At 41.4% G+C, this 20798-nt stretch overlaps 1 protein-coding gene across 1 annotated transcript in view; it reads left to right on the top strand.

The window, feature by feature from the left end:
• ADAMTS6 (ADAM metallopeptidase with thrombospondin type 1 motif 6) overlaps window positions 1-20798 on the top strand; it is a 346787-nt gene that overhangs the window by 205407 nt on the left and 120582 nt on the right. The window contains exon 11 of the mRNA XM_019532140.1: window positions 5589-5730. Within this exon, the coding sequence (XP_019387685.1) occupies window positions 5589-5730 (142 nt within the window). The remainder of the gene's footprint in view (window positions 1-5588; window positions 5731-20798) is intronic.

Below are 20798 nucleotides of genomic sequence, written 5' to 3'. Positions count from 1 at the left end.
TGCTACCTTCCAAGCCCCAGTGCTGCCACATGCAGTCTGCCACAACTCTGCCTGCCCTGCAGTGCAGCCCTCACCAAGAAGGGGCTCATGCTCCCAGACACTATGACAGGGGATACTGTGCCCATCAAAAGCCCTGCCCCTTCACCATGGGGTCATTCCCCTCTCTCTCCCATGTCCAGCAGAGGGGGCAGTAGGGGGCTTACTCCTCTGCTTGGCCCAAGCAGGGAGTGAGCAGCAGCAGTGGCAGTTGGGGGGGCAGACCCGGCTGCAGTCCCCTGGGGACAGTGGGATGAGAGGGGGGAAATAACCCCCCTCCCTGCCCCCTCTGCCTCAGGGACCATGCCAGCCGGTGTCTGGCTGTGCTTGGCCCTGCTGCTGCAGCAGTGAGAGGGAATGACTGGCAGACCTGGCTTAGGTCCCTGCCCATGGGACAGGGAGTGGGGAATTAAGCTCTTCTCTGGCCAGTTCAGCCAAGATTACTGCTGGGGCTGGCCATGCCCCTGCCACTGGAGAAGCCAGCACAGAGAAGTGCAGGTCTGTGCTGGTGGGACAGGGGAGGGAGGGGGGGAATAAACTTCTTCCTTCCAGTGTCTGGCCAGGCCCTCGCCCCTGCCTGTCTCTGCTTTGGCTGTGGAGCAGAGGGGTGGGGCCAGCCATGCTCCTCTGGAGTAGAGCGCCCCGCCCAGCCCAGAGAGCATGCCAGAATGTTGGGGGACTCTGGTTTAACTTAAACCAGGAAAGAGTCAGGGACAGACATTGCATAAAACAGCTTGAGCTCAGTCAGTTAAGTCTGACACTACATTCAACCAGGTTTATCTCAAACCAGTTTTGGCCATTTTGAAACTGGTTTATGTACACTGGATGTCTGTTAAGTGTTTAAACCAGTTTCTGATCACTTAAACTGGTTGATGTGTAATGTCTGTCCCTAGCCTATATGTTCAGAGTTCCAGCTGCTTGTCTGGATGAACAAAGTATGTTGTTGCTACTTCCTTATTGCCAATCCAATAAAGATCAGTTGTAATATAGTTTTACAAAATGGACGGCAAATTGATTCAGTGGGACAGTACAAAATAGTACAATGTGTCATAGCTGGAGAAAGATCTCAGAGTCAATCCTGCACATTGCAGGATTAAATTAACAAAGACAGTTAGCCATTGCAGTGCTTTGCAAAGTGACACACAGGGCTTCTGTACACATGCAGGGAGCTGGCTCTGATGCACTGGAATTCCAGGGTATTGGAGCAGATTTAATTAATCAAGTCTGCTGGAGCATGGAAATTTATGTGCTCCAGCAGCCTCCAGCGTCACTTGTATCAATGTTCCCATGCTGAAAAAAGGCAGCAGGGTGCATTAAATGAAAGCTCATCAAACAAGTTTTAATTCAAAGTGCCTCACCGTCATTTTGCAGCATGAGGACTCTAATACACATGGGGACTCTAATACACATGCTGCTAATGGTACTTTTAATTAGCGTGGCTGTCAGAGCTATGCTAATTAAAGCACCCCCCATGCCTCCTGGAGCATGTGTATAAATGCCTATACTTTTTAGGCGTCCTGACATAGTGGAATCCTCTGCTCTGAACTAGATATATGGGCTCCCCAGACAATGTGGAGGGAGAGTTCCAAGGACTAAGAGTGGAGTCCTTAGAAACCAGCAAGTGAAGCCAGTAGGAAGCTACAGGAGAGTAGAGAGGGCAAAGGAGAGGGCAGGATATCAGCACTGGAGCTTGATTATAAGCCCTACCTTTCAAAAGGTACTCTCTGTGTAATCAGAATGGTATATGTGAACTTGACATAAAAAAAACATTCTTATGTACATTAAAGGTCAGGATGAATGAATAATTTACTGTAGTACAGAGAGGGTGGGGCTTTATTTAGCATCAGCTGTTCCTTGGTAACTCCCATGTGTACACTTTTATGCTGTGGCAGATGAAAGCTAACCAATAGTAACTTAGCTTTTAATAAGAGAAAAATTACCAAGGTTTACTTTGTACTTACCACTCCCTTTTACCTGAAAATATATTGTCCATATGTTCACACTGTTAATCAGGTCCAGTGTTGTTTAAACTAAGAACAGACTTTCGGCAACCTCTGAATGGAGCTATGTTGTGTGTGCTGCTGAGACTTTAGGCATATGTTCTGTGATGCGAGTGTAAAATGAAAGAAAAAAGTATGTTTCCTTAAGTTTTTAGCACTTCATCTCTAATTGCTTTTATGCTGCAGGGACATCTGCAGAGGTGCCACATAAAAGTGCAGATTCAAATGCGGGTTCTTGCAGGTACAATTGAACTGATCACGGCTGTAGCAGATCTTAGCTATGATGTCAATTTTGGGAGATAAAGTATATACAATTCAGAGAAGAGGCTGTTGCATAATCTTTGGTCAGAGTATGTGCTATCCAAGAAGTAACAGAATTTGTATATTCTCCCGAAATACTAAAATTGAACACTTGGTTTAAAGTATTGTGCAGTATTTGACTGTCCCTCAGGTTCACCGTGGTGTAGCTGTTACGTTCTGTGAAATTACATCTAATTTATTCTATAGTGCACTCAAACGGAGTGGGGGTGGGGGAGTGGTCTCTCTGCTACACTAGTAGAATGCACCTAACAATTAAGAAAATAGAAGTCATTGAACATAATAGTATCTTGCAGTATCTTTCTCAGGTTTAAGTGAACACCATATCTGGGGTACCAAAAGAATTCTCTTCCTTACCATCACACATCCACTAGTCTGGCAAGGGTTTTCTGGATTTTTTTCCCCAACTTTATCCTTGGCATCTACATCAGACATCACAATACATATTCCACATACATACATTTGTTTCAATTAAAGAGATGTTGGAATGGGATACCTTTTCCTTTTCCAGTGTTCTTGTCAATTTTTTGTACTTCTGTATGGCAGTGAGTATTTTTTAAAATAACCTACTGAATTTGTATTTAGAGTGTCTTTCACACTTTTATCTTCTCTTTGTGAATAAGTGGTCTAGATGCCTCTACTACCCTCCCTCCAAATTTTGCTGATACCTTTCTCTAGTGTCTGGGATGAAAGAAGAAGGGAGAGGGTAAGAGAGATGGGATCAGAGACACATTTATACTTCTCTTGACTTCATGGAAGTTGTATGGAAAAGTTAATACAGCCTTAATCTATTCAATTATCCTTTTTTGCCTAGCATCTCACAGATCTGTGATGACCACTGGGGCTTCCCTGGTATCATGGCTCCAGTTTTTACAGTTACTGATATTTCTGTTAGAAAATATCTTACTTTATAGAATACACAATATCAGATTTCTACATAAAGTGTGCAAAATGTTCTAGCTGTCCAAGTAGATAAAAAGGAGAATGAAAGATGGAAATATTGTGCAGTATGGGTAATGTAATCCAGCCCTCTGCCTCTGAGCCCACTGACTCTAAATGATGACTACTTTTCAATCACTTCCTTGTTTTATTACTTTGTCTGATTGGACTTCATTTTAATGAGGATGCTATTATTAGCAGAGAGGAGGAAAACTTTTGAATTTTCTAGGTGGACTTACACTTAGATGATAGGAATTTAACATGGATGATTTGATTCTATAATCTTATTGTAATTATTTTTAGTGCAGTAATATATGGGGTAGAGGGGAACCAGCAGGTTTACAGATTTACAGAATCAAAAGGCCTGTTTTTGTAAGCTTATTTGTGCATGTAAATCCTTATGTCAAAGTAGGGATTTACTGAAACCAGTGAACTTCTGCAAAGACCAGATTTTGCTTGTCAACTTTCAGATCAGAGAACATTTTACATGTGTTTCAGGAGGCGCAGGGTGGGGTGGTGCTTTAATTAACGAGTGCTTTTAATTAAAAGCACCTGAGTGTCACATGTATCAGCACCCCCCTGCTCCCTCTCCCCCCCCCCTCCCCCCAACTGAAAAATTGTGGCAGGACACTTTGAACTAAAGGTCATCAAATGATCTTTAGTTCAAAGCACTCCAGTGCCATTTTTCAGTGTGGGGATGCTAATACATGTGACTCCAGGGTGTGCTGCAGCAAATTTATTTCCAGTGCATGTGTATAGGAGCCCAGAGGTTACAGATCCTATACTATGGCAGCTATTGTAGTGGGGGGCCAATCTTTTTGGCAGATGTACCACAAAGTAAGTCCTGCACCCCTGTGTACTACTCTGATTCCCTTCCCACCTCTGATCTGTAGCTCTGCTTTCTGCTCCCTGGACTGTGCTCCCTACCCAACCTGTTGCTCTGCTTTCTGCTCCCTCTCTCATCTGCTGTGACACATGTAGAGGCTGCCTGTGCTACTTGTGGCACACATGCCAATGGGTTGCCCCACCCCGAATTACTAAATCAATCAGAATGTTCCCATTGTCTTCATTTGGAACAGATTTTGAGTAGACCTACTAAAGTCACATTAAGTAAAATGACTTATTTGTATTTTTACATGACTAGTACCTTTGTGTATAACTCAATACGTTGTTGTTGGAATGAAAATTGATCATATAAGTGCATAATTAATCAGTTTTTTGTTCTTGTTTAGCCACAAACAGAAAACAATGAGAATTTGAGATCTTCAAACTAAGCATTATAAGATGTTCACTTATTTCCCTTTGGCAAGATGCAATGAAAAGATGTGGGGGGGAGTGCTGGCAAAATTTACAGGAATGCTGGAAATTTCTGTAAAATGTTGGTATTGTAATTCTTAAAATCCCAACTTATTTGCATGTGGAATGAAAGGAAAAAGCATCTATCCTATTTTATGCACACTGACTGAATAAAACTGAATATTATATTTAGTATAAAGCATTATTAAAAAAGAATTCTGCCTGACTTTGGTATTCATGTTATTTATTCACTGCATTAAAATATTATGTTAAGAATAAAGAAGAGAACATTAACTTTTTTCAAGAGATGACCCCTAGTTAAAATATGACATTTTGAATATAAAACACTACTAAGTGCTTAGTGGAGACCTTTGGCTGCATACATGTTTCTGCATGTACATTTAAATATCCTAGGCAGTCTTTACCACTATATCTTTTTGCTTTGATGGATGTGCATAAAAGACTCAATCCTGCAAACATTTAAGAGTATGTGTAACTTTACACACTTAAGTACTGTCATTGAAATCAAAAGATACATATGCAGGATTGCAGAAGTGCTTAACTGTTTGTAAGATTAGTACCTATGTCCTTAAGGGTTATAATTATATTTATTATATTTGCTTAACTTATTTGTTTTAATTCTGCAACCAGATATAGTTATGTTTTCAATTAAAGCAAATAGGAGGCTTAGAACAAAAATGAAAATCAGTCTTGTGTGGCTCAGAAATTATCTTAAAATTTTTGAGGATAGCATGAAATCCATTTTATTGTCTAAAATGAGCATTTTTGTTAATTAATAATCATTGAGAATTTTTTTTCCTGATCTGTTAATTCCTTTCTAATTAGAATTTTCCACTGTGGGTGTATATTTGTTTATTTGTGGCCTTATCTGTTTCACACACCCAGCACTGTTAAAAGTAAGAACTAGATACATGATATCATAACTGTGTTTAACAGTCAGTAGAATTCCTAATTCCTTTGGTCCTTTATGTTGAACAGTTCGGGCCGTGGTACTTGCCTTGATAATGAGCCTCCCAAGCGTGACTTTCTTTATCCAGCTGTGGCCCCAGGTCAGGTGTACGATGCTGATGAACAGTGTCGCTTCCAGTATGGAGCAACATCCCGCCAATGTAAATATGGGGTAAGAAGTCTTAATCCTTTTGCTGAGTGTTCTACTTAGTTATTTGTATATATTCCTTCATTACCTAAATCATTAGTTAGATGCAGTAGTGCATTACAGTTTTCCTGTAGTAATTTTTGCAGTGCTGCCAGTGTAAATGAAGGACTAAATTTTAATCCTTATGCTGCATCTTTTGCTTGAGTCATTTGTGTACACTGTATTCCCAAACATTTGGGTAATGAGCTGGACAAGTGTCCCTTAAACAAAGCAAGTAAAATAGCTCATGAGACTCAATCCTGTTCACTTTTAAGTCTGTTGACAAACTCCCGCTGACTTCAGGGGGAGTATCATCAGACCCATCATGTATTATATTGTGAAATATGAAATTTGTGGTACTGGTTCTCATTTTTTCAATTTTTGCAGTGACTTTGTTCTTGTTTTGCTTGCCAAATTTGTTTTATTTTACTTTTGCTGGCATTCTGGTTGTTTCACACACTGTTCAAGCTTTTGTTAAAAATAATAATTGGGTAGGCTTTTAGGGGAATGTGAAAATAAATAGTTGAAAAGGACACAAAAATATACGCTGTTACAAGCAGCTGTGTGCAAAATTAAAACAATTTATAGTAGAAATATCAGTAAGCACACTAATATTTTATTCAGTTTTTTAAATCTATTTTTAGATATTGCTTGAAGGAAAATCTTCTAGTCTAAAATATCTATTAATAAAAATAAATTTTTCAGTGTTAGTCACTGGATAGACAAGTTTAATAGCCGAGATTAAATCAAAACAAAGCTAAAATTATTTTGTAACAGTTTACAATAGCATTATTTTATTGCATCCTTTAGAAATTATTAAAGGAAATTAAAATGTTTAGCAAGTCAAATAAAACAGTATAATAATTGAGCTGCACTAATCACTTCTCTTAGGGCAGAAGTACAAAGAGGTTCATTTTGAATATCCCTTGGGTGATAACTACAATATTATTCTTGGGATGACTGTTTGGCAGATCCTGTAGTGCAAAGGATTTAAAAGTTTTGTGTAATTGGCTGGCTAGCTGGCTGGGTCTCCTATTCCTTCTTTGGCCTTTATTGTTTCTCTTTAAACTCTTATTTCTGACCCCCTCTGCTTTTCAGAGCCCTGTTTTCTTTTCCTACATCTAAGGCACACTCTTTTAAAAAAAATCTTTCAAATTCCCACCATATACTTTCAGAATCAGAAAATTTGCAGGTGTTTAATTCATTATATGGAGTGTGGTTTTTAAAATCTTTTTGTTTTAAATTCCTATCTCACACACTCAGTTTCAGAATCAGAAATTTTTCAGGTGTTTAGTTCATCATTTGAAGCATGCCCTTTTAAGATATCCTGCATTTTAAACCAGACTGGAAAGTTAATAATGTGCAAAACCTAGCTACTGTATATGTATATTATTTTTTCATAGTCTGCTAAACCATATTATTACTGTTGTGATGAGCATGCTGTAGAGTAGTATGCTGGTCTTTAACGAAGATCTTTGCCTAAAATATGAGAACAATAAGAAGTAAGAAAGATTTATGTGATTCGATTAATCCCTTTTGCTTTCTTCCCCGGCCCCCGCCCCCTTTTCATGCATTATGTTAGGAAAGACTTCTAGGCCAGGTACAGACATTATACTTTTACCAGTACAAGTGATGAGAAACTGGTCTATACCCATAACAGAACAGAAGGGCAGCACACAAAACCAGTCTATACTCATAGCAGAAATTTGGCACACACAGACTGATTTAAAAATGGTGCAACCTGGGCTCAGTTGTCCCCCTGCTCCCCACAGCCAAAGGGCAAATGTGTGTTATTACTGATCTAAAATGCTACTTACAGAAAACTGTGTAACTTAGATTGATTCTGTCTCCGGCTTTTTGAATGTCAGTACCTACCCTATGCTGCTCTGAAACAAAAACAAAACAAAACTTAGAAGAAATAAACATTTAAAAGAAACCAACAATTCTAGTGGAGGATCACCAATGCTGTATGCTGTTGTGATATTTTATATCATATCAGCAAGCAAAGTAACATGTCTGAAAAATAGCTCAAGAAAAAAAGAATATCTTCCATGTGCATTTGATAGTGCAGATTGAAAATATTTAATATGAGCAAAACTGAATCCTTATTCAGACTGCATCAAAATGCTAAGTAGGGCTAAGATGAGTATTTACATATATTTTAAATCATAAATGGGCATAAACATAAACATACAATGCTCTCAGTGCTCTGTATGTCTCAATTGGATTTAATTTTCACAATAAATAGTGTGTTCATCTTGCTCCAGATAATAAATATACAAATATGCACAAATAGACATAATAAAATAAAACCTACCCACAGCAGACATAATAATAAAATCCTTCCAATTGTTAGGCTTCTCCTCATCCAAATGCCTAGAAGAAAAGATGGGTACTGCAGTGTTTCCATTGTATTAAGAAATTTGGGCTCTGGTAAAAAAAAAAAAGAGAAAAGTGAATTTTAAAGTAAAAGAAATCTCCCAGAAATGTATCTGTAAGTGGGTACCTCTCTCTATCCTCAGTGTCTTCACTGATTTGTGACTATACCTTACAGTCCCCATACCTCCTTATACATTATAGTCAACCTCTCAAATTGTACTGTCTCAAGTTATTTTAGGTTGATTATGCTAAGTTCACTTCCCTGAATTACTGCTAGAAACTTATTGAAATAAAAGTGAACTATGAAAGCCTGTGGAATATGCTCTGCTATCATTTACACCTCTACAGTTCCCACTCTCCAAAGAAATTTAAACATTTTATTTAAGGGAATTCCATAAGAAGAAGCAGAAATTATACCATAGTTAAAAATGTCAATCACTGTGGGCCACAATCTCTTCATTAGTCCTAGAATAATTTCAGACAGTACTAGAACTCAAATGACACCTTCCAATAGAGAAAGTCATGGGAAGAAGAAAGGCAAGAAAACTTAGATCCTTTCTCAAACGTTCCTGTAGTATCTAGTGTGATAGATGGTTTAGAGCTATTTTATATATTTAGGTTGGAGTTTTCAAAGTAGTCTAAGAAATTTAAATGATTGATTCCAGCTGATTTAGGTGTCTAGCTGCTTTTTGAGCTTTTGAAAATTTCAGCCTTCTGCCTTCTTCTTTTAGAAGAAACTGATTGAATGAAGACCAGCTAAATGTGGTCCTAGTTCTCCTGTGCCCATCACTGTTTCCTTCTCTCATTTCCCTTTCTTTTCCCTGTGTTCAGTATATAATGCAGTAGGACCTTAACTCTGTTATTTCACCTACAAACAGCCTGGCTGCAGTATGAACCCGCTGTTATTTTTACAGACAGCACAGCTCCAGCAGGAACCTCACTGCCATTAGCTGCTTTCATATAGATGTTCAGTTAGAATAGGAAGCGCAAGTGCAAACTAGCTCAGCTTTGGCCTCCCTCTGCTCCAGTTGAAGCTAATGGTAAAAATCCTACAGATTTAGACCAACACTGAGCACTTTTAAAACTCCCTGTGCAGGGACCTAATGTTACTTTATAGGACATTAATTCTTTCCTGGATACCTGCTGGTGTATCCTTCTCATCATAAGTGGTCACTGACCCCTTAGCTCTTTCTCGAGGTGAATGCTGATGGAGGGACTATCACAGGGTGCTAAGAGAGAGAAGAACATGAGGTTCTAAAAAAGTTATTCCAGTTTTACACCTCTGTGAAGAAAACTTTTCATAATGTGCTCAAGACTTTCTGAAATGAGTTCGATATCTTTTATTAGACCAACTCAAATCAAAGTCTAATAAAAGAAATTGGATTTACCCAAAGAACCTTGTCTGTCTATGTCCTTACACCAACACAGCTACAACCTACACCCCCGAAATTAGTCCAGGCCTTTAAGGCATTATCTGTTTTTGGGTGAAGTGCAGAATGGGAACTTGATGGAGTGTTATGGCACAACACATATTTGAGTTCTCTAGTGTTCAAAAAGCTCCAGAATTTAATTTTAATTGCCACCTTTTGAGATGATAGAGTGAACATTCTCTTCTGTGGTCCATCAGCCATGGCCCCATTTTCCTTCACTATCATTAGGTGCAACTGTTACTGTGAAATTTTGCTCTGGAAGATATGTGTAAACCTTGTACTCAGGTGAATGCCAGGAGAATATTCATTATTTGCTCCTTGTATGAGGATCATAAAGTTTGGTGTGTGGGGGTGGGGAGTCCTTTGTATTATCTCCCCAACCACTTGAACTTCTGCATAGGAACTAGTTATAGTTTGACTCTGGGTTAATTAAAAAATAATCTCAGTCTTTAGTGTGAGTTTTCTTGTTTTATTAGTTGAAGAAGATGCAAGTCTGTAACTCGTGGGTTTTGTGTCTAAAAATGTGTAGTGTTATTGCTAGTTTGCATCAGATCATATATCTGGTCCACACATTTTTAGGGCAGAAGCTAAAACCTCAGCCTTTTAGTTATAGTGATTAATACTTCATGTATATGGTTGATTTGCTGTGGTACATTTTATTATCTGTGAATCTGTTGACTGTGGGCTCAAAGATAGTGCCTTAACATTCATTAAATATACTCGGTTTATTTCTTCATTGCTCCACCTTTAATAAAATACAGCCAAATACATATGAAGCTGAACTTAGTTCATGGCTTCATGTGAACAAATTATCAGGAGTATCTATACACATGCGATGGCGCATGTGACCCATCTCAGGTGATGTAATTTAGCTGATAATTGGAAACTCTTGTGTTTGTCCTTGAGTCCTCTAGTCAGTAAGCTAAGATATCATAAAACTTGGTGGGGTATGTGTATATATGGGTGCCTTGCTATCAGGGTTTGGGTTTGGTTTTTTTTGACATTTTGTGTGTGAAATACATTTCCTGAAGACAGACGTATAAGCACACATTCTCAGACCAGGACTAAAAGAAAGGAGGCTACATGGCTTATCTACATTTTAGAAACCTCTTGCAACTGGTCACAGTATATACTATCAGATATTCTAATTTTAAAAAATTCCAAATGGCAAGTAATTAATTAATTTTCCAACATGTTTCCAATGCAAAGTAAATGTAAATATAAAAAGAATAAAGGTATAGTAGGCCCTTGTGGTAGGGCACTGCTGATTTAAATGGCAGGGAACTTGGAAATATTATATCATTGCTCCCAGATTATTTTAAAGTGCTAATGCATATTTTATTTTTAGGCCTCGAACTTATGACACAATCGGTTCCTGAACACCGCGTCTTAAGTTGAAACATTATAACTTGGAACCAATTTTCTCATAAGAAAAAATGTTATAAATGGGGGATTGGTTCCTGAACCAAGGCCCAAAACCCTATTTTCACCAAAAATACCCCAGAATTTGATACTTGATCAATTATAGATGAGTAATATAGCTACATTAATGTATTTATATTGTAAATAGCAATTGTATCGATTTGAAAGGACTTCCTTGAGGAGACTTTGCTGGACTTTTTGAAGGGCTCTTGGGTGGAATTTTGAAGGGCTCTTGGCTGGAGTTTTCTCAGCAGTCCTGGCTGCAGGTTTTTCTGGAGTATTCTCTGCTTTCTTAAAGGAAGTGTCCAAGGAAGTTTGGACAGATGTTCTTCAGGGAGATAAGTGACACAGCGAACTTGTTTGCTGGCGTGGCATCGCATTGGATCAAGTGTTGTAAAGTCAAAACTGGCATTGTAAACTTGAAACAGGGTGTCAGTTTATAAACGTAACTCAAAATGTTGTCAGTCGAGGGCTGCCTGTACATTAAAATAAATTGCTAAATAACTTGGAGACCCAGTTCTTGGACCTATTTTACATTGAGTGGATTTGAATCTGCAGCTCTCTGAGTGTGGACTGAATGCTTGAAGCACTTAAAGGGGAATGTTTCACAAGGGCAGGAGTTGGTTCATTTGTTATGTATGAATGAGCTGAGGAGGATTCAAATGCAACAAAACTGCTCCAACTTTAACATTCCTTCAACATGGATTAAAGTTGGAGCTAGTTTGCTGCATTTGAATCATTCTTATCTTGTTCACATATAACTTTTAGAACAGACAGGCAAAATACGGCTTGTGGGCCGGATCCAGTCCACCAGGCACTTTCATCCAGCCCATGGCACCCACCAACTAATTGTACCCTGCCCCACCCTTTTGCCCATGAGAGTGGGAGCAAGGCACCCACATATACACATACCCTGCCAACATACCCTATTGCACCTCACTCCAACCCTTGTTGGTGGAAGGGCCCGGCCTGGCCAGCACACAGCTTCTGGGCAGGGCTGCTGCTGCCACTGCTGCAGCCACTGGGGGACCTGCCCAGCTTTCCTGACATCCCGCTTGCTGTGGGCAGTAGATAGGGAAGTGGCAGGGGCAGAGGTGGGGGTAGGGAGAGCTGCAGCTGGGCAGAAGCAGGGAGCATGGGGCTGGGGCTGGTGGCAGCATGGAGCCTGTGCCCAGGGTAGTGGTAGGAGTGCAGAGCTTGGGTGGGCAGGGTGGGGGGGAGGAGTGTGGGGACCCCCTCACGCTCCTTCCATGGTGTGCAGCCCTGCCACTAGTGGCAGCAGCACCAGGCAGGGGTGCTCAGCTCTGACCAATGATGTACATTGTGGCAACAAGTGCAGCCCAGCCAGGCTGCTTCTGTCACTGGGGCTCAATGCTGCGCATGGGCAGTTCCTGCACTCATGCACCACTGGAAAGAAGCTCCATGCACTGGAGCCAGCTGCCTTCACCACTCCCTGCTGCACAGGTCCCAGGCCTCCATGGGGAAGCATGGGCTGGGGCTCCCCTCCGCTTCTGGTGGAGTCCTGGGACCTGCATGGCAGGGTGTGGTGAAGACAGCTGACTTTAGTGTGTGGGACTTCCTTCCAGTGGCGCACGAGTGTGGGAACTGCCCGTGCATGGCATGAAGTCCCGGCGACAGAGGCAGTCCAGCTGGGCTGTGCTCCTTGTCACACTGTGCGGCACTGGCTGGAGCTGTGTGCTGCTGGGTGCCAGCAGCTGCGCCAGGCATGAACACCTCGAGCACCTGTGCTGCTCCTGCTGCTGCCTGTGGGGTCTGCGTGCAGTGGAGGGAGTTGGGGGGGGTCCCTACACTCCACCACACTCCCTCACACCCCACAAATGCCACACACCCACATCCGGCCCCCAGAATCCTGTCACATGTACACACCCCATCATATCCTGTTTCCTCTCACACGATCACACCCCCTCACAACCCTACCATACAGCCCCCCAACCATGCCCCCCACACAACATACCAAAATAAGAATTTATTTTTGAATTCTTGTATGCAAACACAAATCATGACAAAAGTATTTTTTGTAATAAAATTAAAATACGTTATAGCAGGTGTTTGACTTTTAGTGTATGATGTGTTTTTTTCTGGTTCTAAGATGGCAACCAACCCCTCCCAAAAGGAGTATTTCCAGGGGGAAGGGGAGAAACTTCTGGTGGTAAAGGTCAGGGACTAAGGCATGGGACTTCTAGTCCCAAGATGGTGACTGGGGAGGGCTCACCAAACCTCGTTAAGTGGCCCTCCAGCTGAAATAATTGCCTGTCCCTGATTTAGAATGTACTAGCTGCTGCTCTTTTGTAAACAGAAGGGCACCAAGTGTTTGTGTGTCCATACCCTCTGACTTCTTCATATAGCACTCTGTTCTCCCTGCCACTGGTCAGGAAGTAGCCAGAGCCCTTGCCAGTGTTCCTCTTGAAGCCAGGCCACTGCCTCTTGCCTTTAATAATCCTTGGATAAAATGGACAGGAGGGCAATGCAATTTCTACCCTACTTGGAGAGGGGGTCCAGCCTAGACCCCAGGGTCTCCTCCTTCCCAGGGCAGTAGCCATCTTACTAAGCCACATACCCACTGGCTTGTTTGCTTCCTCCTGGCAGTGGCATATATCATAGAGTTTGTGCTTTGGCTAGGAGTCCTCACAAGAGCCTTGCTCTCCCATCTGTGGGAAAGAGCACTGCTTGAGGGGGAGGTGTTGCAGCGGCCTGAAGATTCAGGATTAAGGGAGCAGCCACCACTATTTTCCATCCTGAGTAGCAATTTAAAACCATGAATACGGCAATAAAAAAGTAGCTGTGGGAGCAGGTTAACACCCTGGGCACTGGCCATGCTGACAATTCTACCTGCAGCAGCAGAGGTGGGGGTGGGGTTGAAGCTGACCAGGATACTCCTGCCTCTGCTCCCTGAAGCCAGAGCCTCGAGCCCCCTTGCCTCTGGTCTGTTGCACACCCTCACCTTTCCCTACTTAGCCCCCAGGTATCATGACCCATTTGCCCACCCCTACTTACACTACTGCCTCCTGGGCTTAATATATCACCTTCTCTTGCCTGCTAGGAGCATCTTCAAAAGAAGCTCTGAAGAAGACACTGATTTATGGCTAACCTTCAGCATGGTGGTTATAGCCTTCTACTTGGGAAGTCAGAGAGCTATGCATTCAAACCTCTCCTGGACAAGGGTTGCCTAGAATCTGAATCTGTAGCTTCCTGGGGGAGTGCCCTAACCACCCAGCTTTCAGAGCTAAAACACAGAGGGCCACCTAACACCTGGTAATCATAGTTTTCTTATCAGCTCCATTTTCAGGACTTAGAAGTATCCATCCAGAATGGGTGTGTGTACACAGCTGCATAGCCAGTGCATACCTTGCTACACGTACTCAGTGTACATGCACACATTTACACATCCATACTGCAATAGAAAGAGAATTGCTACCTGTGTCAAAAATGCCACTTACATGTCTAGAAAGCTGCCATTTAGATGCAAAGGGAAATAAAATTCTACCCTTAGTTACCTTGCTTAGAACCTTTGCAATTATGCAAGCAAATGTGGAGAAATGAAAGCAGATTCTAGAAGTTGCTTTTCTGAAAGGAAAAGAAAATAAAGCTATTAGAATGGGTCTTTGCACATACAGCTGTCAATTCCTGCTTTTGTTCCCCCAACCACTGATACCATACTCCATATTGTTCAGTGAGTTTTTATGAGTCCTTGTGTAATGCCTCTTATCTCACTGTACAGAAATCCTTCTTCCTGTTGATTCATTTTACAGTGACATCTGTCCTTAATGTTTGTTAGCATAGCATAAGTAGTTAAATTCAAGACTGTTATCTGCATATTTGGTTATAAACATGCATTAAAACTATATATAGGCTGAGAAAGGATGTAAGCTCTTGACATTGTGTTCTATCGTTAACATGAGCTTCTCTATTATTTTTTATTGTCAGGTCACGGTATCTTGGCCATTAAGTGCAAAGCCTTTTATCAATAAGGGCACAGTCATACAGACTTTTCTCATTTATAATTACTGAAGCCTGTCAAAGTTTCTTGAATAAGGACTTGCAGGATTATTCTCTAAATAGGCCTGGTGACAGGTGTTCAGTTAAAGGCGCAATGGGATCTGATCTACAATCCCAACAATCGTGCCTCCTGCCATACCATACGTGCATGCAGGAAGCACAGTTGTGGGACTTGGGATCAAATCCCAATTGTGCCCTATTTCTGGTAAAGAAGGAGCTTAGGATCATGATCCTTGGCTCCTCCTGCATCAACAAGTAGCAAGTTGGGTGCCTCATGCACCCATGGCAGGGAGTGCCAGTCAGCTGATCAGTGCTGGTTTATATGTTCAATTTAAGGTGAGATGGGAACCAGCCAAACAGTTATTACACATATTTTGTGCAATAACTTTGTGGTTTATTCTCTGTTTTCTTGCACCATTAACTGTATGAACGTGCAGCTGGGTAACTATTGAACCCAAGGCCTATGAGGGGGTTGAATGGGAGTAAAGTTGTACTGGGTCTCCAAGCTTGGGAGGGCCTCTATAATCAGAGCACGGTGTCTAAAATGCGAGGTGTGGAAGCCCCCATAGTAGGATGCACCAGGCCCCCAAATGTCTCTCACAGACCCTGCTTGAACCTTTGTTTTAAGATTAAGGTCAGATTAATTAAGGAGGACCCCAGACTTTTTATTCTTTCTGATTCCTGGTAAGTTTTGGATTTTCTTCCAGCCTTGATCTATTCCCACTAAAGCAACATCATCCACCAGCCTGACTTAGCTTCCACTTTCACTCCCCTAACATTCTTGGTCTCCATTCTCTCTCTATTTTTAAGGATGCATACCAGAACACACAAATTAAGTTTAGGTTTATCACAAGAGAACCTTGGTTCTATAACACACTTTCAAAACGAGGGAAAACTACTGGCCAAATAATGGTCAGGTTGAGGGTGGAGAAGGCCATAAAGCAGGGTCCAAATACTGGAAGATGGTTGGGATAAAGAAGGGAGATGTTGTGTGGGTCTAAAAGGGAAGATGTTTTTCTAGCAGAAGGTACCCTATTGTTCCTGGATGGGACTGCCTTAGTTTTGGTAAGGTTCAAATAAGCACCCAATATTTAGGAAAACAAGATAGTTATATAATATACCTGTGTAATTTAAGTCTAAGAATGGTATTTCACATTCCTTCAGCATGTTTTGATTCATAACGTGCTGCACTGTTTAATGAGCATTTATGGAAATGGAGCATTAAAATTTTAACTTTTGGGTGCTTATCTGAACTGAGCCATAGGTCTGAACCTTCTGAGGTTCACCCATCATTAATAATCACCCTCAGATTTCTAGTCATATTACAAACAGTATTTCTGTAATGAGGGTGAGAAGAAACTAGGCAGAAGTTTTTGGAGACCTGGATAAGAAATTAGAATTTAAGGTAATTCTTTTAATGCTCTATTTTAACAAATGCTCATCAAGGGGTGCAGCATACTATGGATCAACACATGCTGAAGGAATGGAAAATCCCAGTGAATAGGATTTAATTTTACTAAAGAAAATTCCAAATTTTTCTTACATTTGTATTTGTTGCGAATGTATTTCCCATCTTAATTTTTAATATTGTGGGTTTGAAACAAGCCAATTTGTACTAGCTTAATTTGAGGCTTTCAACAGAGTCTAGATTCTGAAACAGCACAGAAAGTTGATACTTTATCATATTACAGAGTTTTCATTGTGCTGTATTGTTATTATATTTTATTACTACTATTATTATTATGTAGGCTGCTTAGCTGTTACATAATTTTAAAATGCCTGTATGTAACTCTGCATGACATACAGAAAGAGGCTCCATCATTGGTAACATATAGGCAAAAGGAAGATAATTTGATTTGCTGTTTTTTTTCTCTAGATGGGTTCAGCTTTGTTTAATTTACTGCAAATACAAGCATCCGAATTCCAAACTGAAGTCATGGAGCCCTAAGATACACCGTTACAGGTTGTCATCTATCTTGTCTTGATCTTGTGAAAGGCCTCAGCTTCAGTTTATGTTTCCTGGATTTTTAAAACAGTTTCCCTTGTTTCCTTTGCAAATTAATAGTTATTATATCCACAAATTCAGTGCCTGACTTCAAGCTCATTGATTAGATTTCAGTTTATTTCCTTCCCTTATTCTTGTCTTTTTCACCAAGTTGTTCACACAACAGGATTAAATTCTGTTTGAAGATGGAAAAGGATGTATGATCCTCATTTGATGCCTGCTAAGGAAAAAAGCAGTCCAAGTAGGGCCATCAGGTCACCTTCTGCTGATTATTTTTTTTCTTGTGTGATAAAAAGTCAGTATACTTTCTCGTAGGGGTTCTGGGGTTGCCCTTTCCAGGGCAGTGCTCTCAGTTGGGTTTCAGGCTGGCTTATTAGAAACAGCTGTTAGAGATACCGCTGTTAGGATAATGGTTATAAGGAGCATGTTTTAAATCCCTAATCATGCACCAGAGGTAGTACCGGGTTGAGGGCTGCCCTAGACGATGGTCACTTGGTGCACCCCAATTCTTTTAAAGCCTTTATCTCTAACTGTTCCAGAATTAACTGACAGTAGACATTTAGTCAATATAACTCAACAAAGTTATATTACAGATGATTTTTCTTTTTTTTCTAATACCTATAGTTGTTTTCTAATAAGTATTCATTTTGTTATAATAAAGTGCTACCTTTGATTTCAGACAAAGGGTTATGGAATTTCTATTTCAACCTTTAGTCTCTTTTTAAACTTAGTTTATTAGGAGAAAAGAAACAATTTCTTTATAATTCATAACATTTAAAATAAAGTACAGAAATATGTTCCTAATTTTTTAAATCCCTATATAGAGTGATATGTTTTGCTATTGTGGTCATTAAGGCTTTGGTACTTTCCACAAGGAAAATATTTTATACAGCTGAAGCTATATCATGTCATCAGTTTCTAAAGAGAACTCCCTTCTCATTTAAATGGGGTCTCTGATTAAAAAAATACTAGTATGGAATAGCCTTTGGTAGTTTTACTTATTCTTTATTTCTTCGCTAGGGCCCCAGCCTGCAGACTACTAAAGCAAATTTCTACAGATGCTAATATCTGAGTAATGACTGCCAGAATGGGCCTATACTAACAATAATACCTAGTTTTTATATAGTGATTTTCATTAGTAGATATGAAGATGCTATAGGCATCATTGCTCCATTTTTCAGATTAGGAAATTGAGGTAAAGTTATTTAACCAAGGTCACTTAGTTGTCCAGTGGTTGAGATTAGAATAGAACCAAACTGGTGTATTCTATCCACTGTTCTACATTGCAAGTTTGGTTAATTTTTGCAGTTATAAAATATAAGAAAAGATTTACCGATATGCTTTAGCAGCTTTGTACTACTTTGGTGTTGCAAAGTAGCTAGGGTATAGCAGAACCTGTCCCAAATTGATGAAAAATATTTAAATACTTTTCTCTGAGATAAAGCTGTACTTTCTTTGGACAGCTGCAATAGTTGTATCATTTCCCCTTAGTATTAATGCATAAATATTGTACATGCAAAAGCCGAGGAGTGAAACTATAGAAGATCCTATTAGAAGTTACAAATAGATTTTGGAGTCTATAGGTTGTGGTAAAAAACACTTTATCATCCGTGTTTAAACTAGAGCTAGGATAAGTATGAAGCAGAATCCTGGATTTAAATAACCATGGAAGGTGAAAGATGGGTTAAAATCCAAATTAGAATGAAGACCTGATTTTTGCAAATGGATTCTATGTATCTATGGACTGAGTCAAAACCATGTTTTCACTACATCCAGACTTCGAGCTATTTAAATTCCTGACCCAAATTTTGCAAGCGAAGTACAGCTGTTAATTTAAACTTTTGCAACCTGGTCCAGCTCCATTTATTAGGCACCTAAACATGATTCTGTTCTACCCTGTTTGATCCCCTGAAAATTCATTAATAAATCAGTTTGGGAAACATGCTATTACCTTAGCCTTAAGCCAAAATTTAAAAAAGCAGCAAGGAAGAGGAGGACTTTCTTATTTTAACAGTTTTTCAGGTCCTTGAGAAGTGTGGGATAGAATTGCAATCAACGGCTTAAGTTTATTTAAGTTATAGGTGGATGTCATGATTGTATCCATATCAAAGGATACCAGTACAAGCTATTACAATGTACCTATTGTGTTGACATGATTCTGAGAGAGACAAGTGTAGCAAAACAGCTGACTTCCTGCCCTTCGGGTGGGGGGGCTAGACTCGATGATCTTCCAAGGTCCCTTCCAGCCCTAATGTCTATGAAATCTATGAAAACCATTCTGACTTTAACCTTGCTTCATTCAGGGCCAAAGCAATGGTGTTTTAGCTAACCTGTATTGCTACAGCATCATGCAGATTGAACAGCTTCATTGTAACAGCTGCTTCATCCTCCAAAGCAGCAGGTCCCCCTACCTTTTTAAAGTGGCTAAATTGTACATTTGTCATTTAGGGCTAGGGACAGACATTACACATAAACCAGTTTAAGTGATCAGAATTTGATTTAAATTTGTAATAGAACAGAAGTTCAGTGCACATAAATTAGTTTCAAAATGGCCAAAACTGATTTAAGAGAAACCTAGATGGATGCAGCATCAGGCTTAACTGATGTAGGTTAAATCGATGTATTGAACTTCTGTCCCAGATCCACTTCTGACTCCACCTCTCTGTTCTCCAGCATCCCGTGATCCTTTGCATGTCCATGCTATCTGCTCCATGGAGCTGGGCTGGCACCACCCCTTGGGCTGTTACCTTGCTAAGGGAGCAAAGCCTCTACTCCCCAGCCCTGTGGCCTGTCTGTGCCTGCCCAGCCCTGTGGTGGGAAGGGAGCAAAGGCACGCTGTTGTGTGCCCCCTCCAGCTGTGCTTGCTTGGGTCTCAGAGGGGCTGGGGCTGATCTGCAGGGTGGGGCCTCTGCTCTGCACCCCCTGATGCTGCCTGTCTTGGCTGGTAACCTGAAAAACTCTCAGCCCTGGTCCTGTCTGCTTGTGTCAGCTAAGCTGAACAGGGAGAGGGGAAGGGTGAGGGAGTACAGGCTCCCCCAGCTGTGCTTGCTCAGGTCTGGGGAGTCTGGGGCTAGATTGGCAGGGTGGTAGCTTGGCTGACATGGACAGGCAGGAGCTAGGGCTGGGGGCATAGGTGGAGGGAGAAAAAGATAGTGTGGGAGGGGCTGAGTGTATGCATGCATGTGCGCGCATGCACACTTCCCCAGGTTGGAAAGTCGGTGGGGGTAGGGGAAAGGGCCATGGGAGAGGGGAAGGGAGTGAATGGGCCTGGGACTGAGCAGGGATTGGGAGGGAGTGGGGCTGAGCTGGGCCCAGAATTGGGGCCAGAGCCCACTGCACCCATGTGGTTGCCCCTTCCCCCATGTCTGGGGTTGTTGCCTGGTGCCGGCACCCTCCCAGCCCCACACCTATCCTGGCTGCTTCCCAGCACTGGCCCTGGCCCTGCACCACCTGAGGGCTGGAGTGGGGCCAGTCTTGGCTGTGCCGCTGGGCTGGCTGGGCTGGAGCCCACGTGCCCGCCTCGCCCCAAGTCATTGTTACTCTGTGGGGGCATGGGGAAGGGGTGGTGGTTCCTGCCACTGCATGCATCCTCGGAGGTGTGGTGGGGAGCATACCCCTGGATCTGCAGGCTAAGGCAGAGGCTGCTCTGGGCTCTTCCTAGCCCATCTCCCACCCCCCACTGGGAACAGCCTAGCTCAGGCCTGGCCCCAGCCCACAGCAGCAGCTTGCCCCATGGAGATCTTGGAGCACACATTCCCCCCATGCCTCCTAGGGTGTGAGTAGTAACAGGAGCCGCACCT

The sequence above is a fragment of the Crocodylus porosus genome, unplaced genomic scaffold (assembly GCF_001723895.1).
Source record: "Crocodylus porosus isolate Cpor-Errol unplaced genomic scaffold, CroPor_comp1, whole genome shotgun sequence".
NCBI classification, from domain to species: domain Eukaryota; kingdom Metazoa; phylum Chordata; order Crocodylia; family Crocodylidae; genus Crocodylus; species Crocodylus porosus.
Note: the sequence above shows the minus strand (reverse complement) of the source record. Positions and strands in the feature narration are given on the sequence as shown.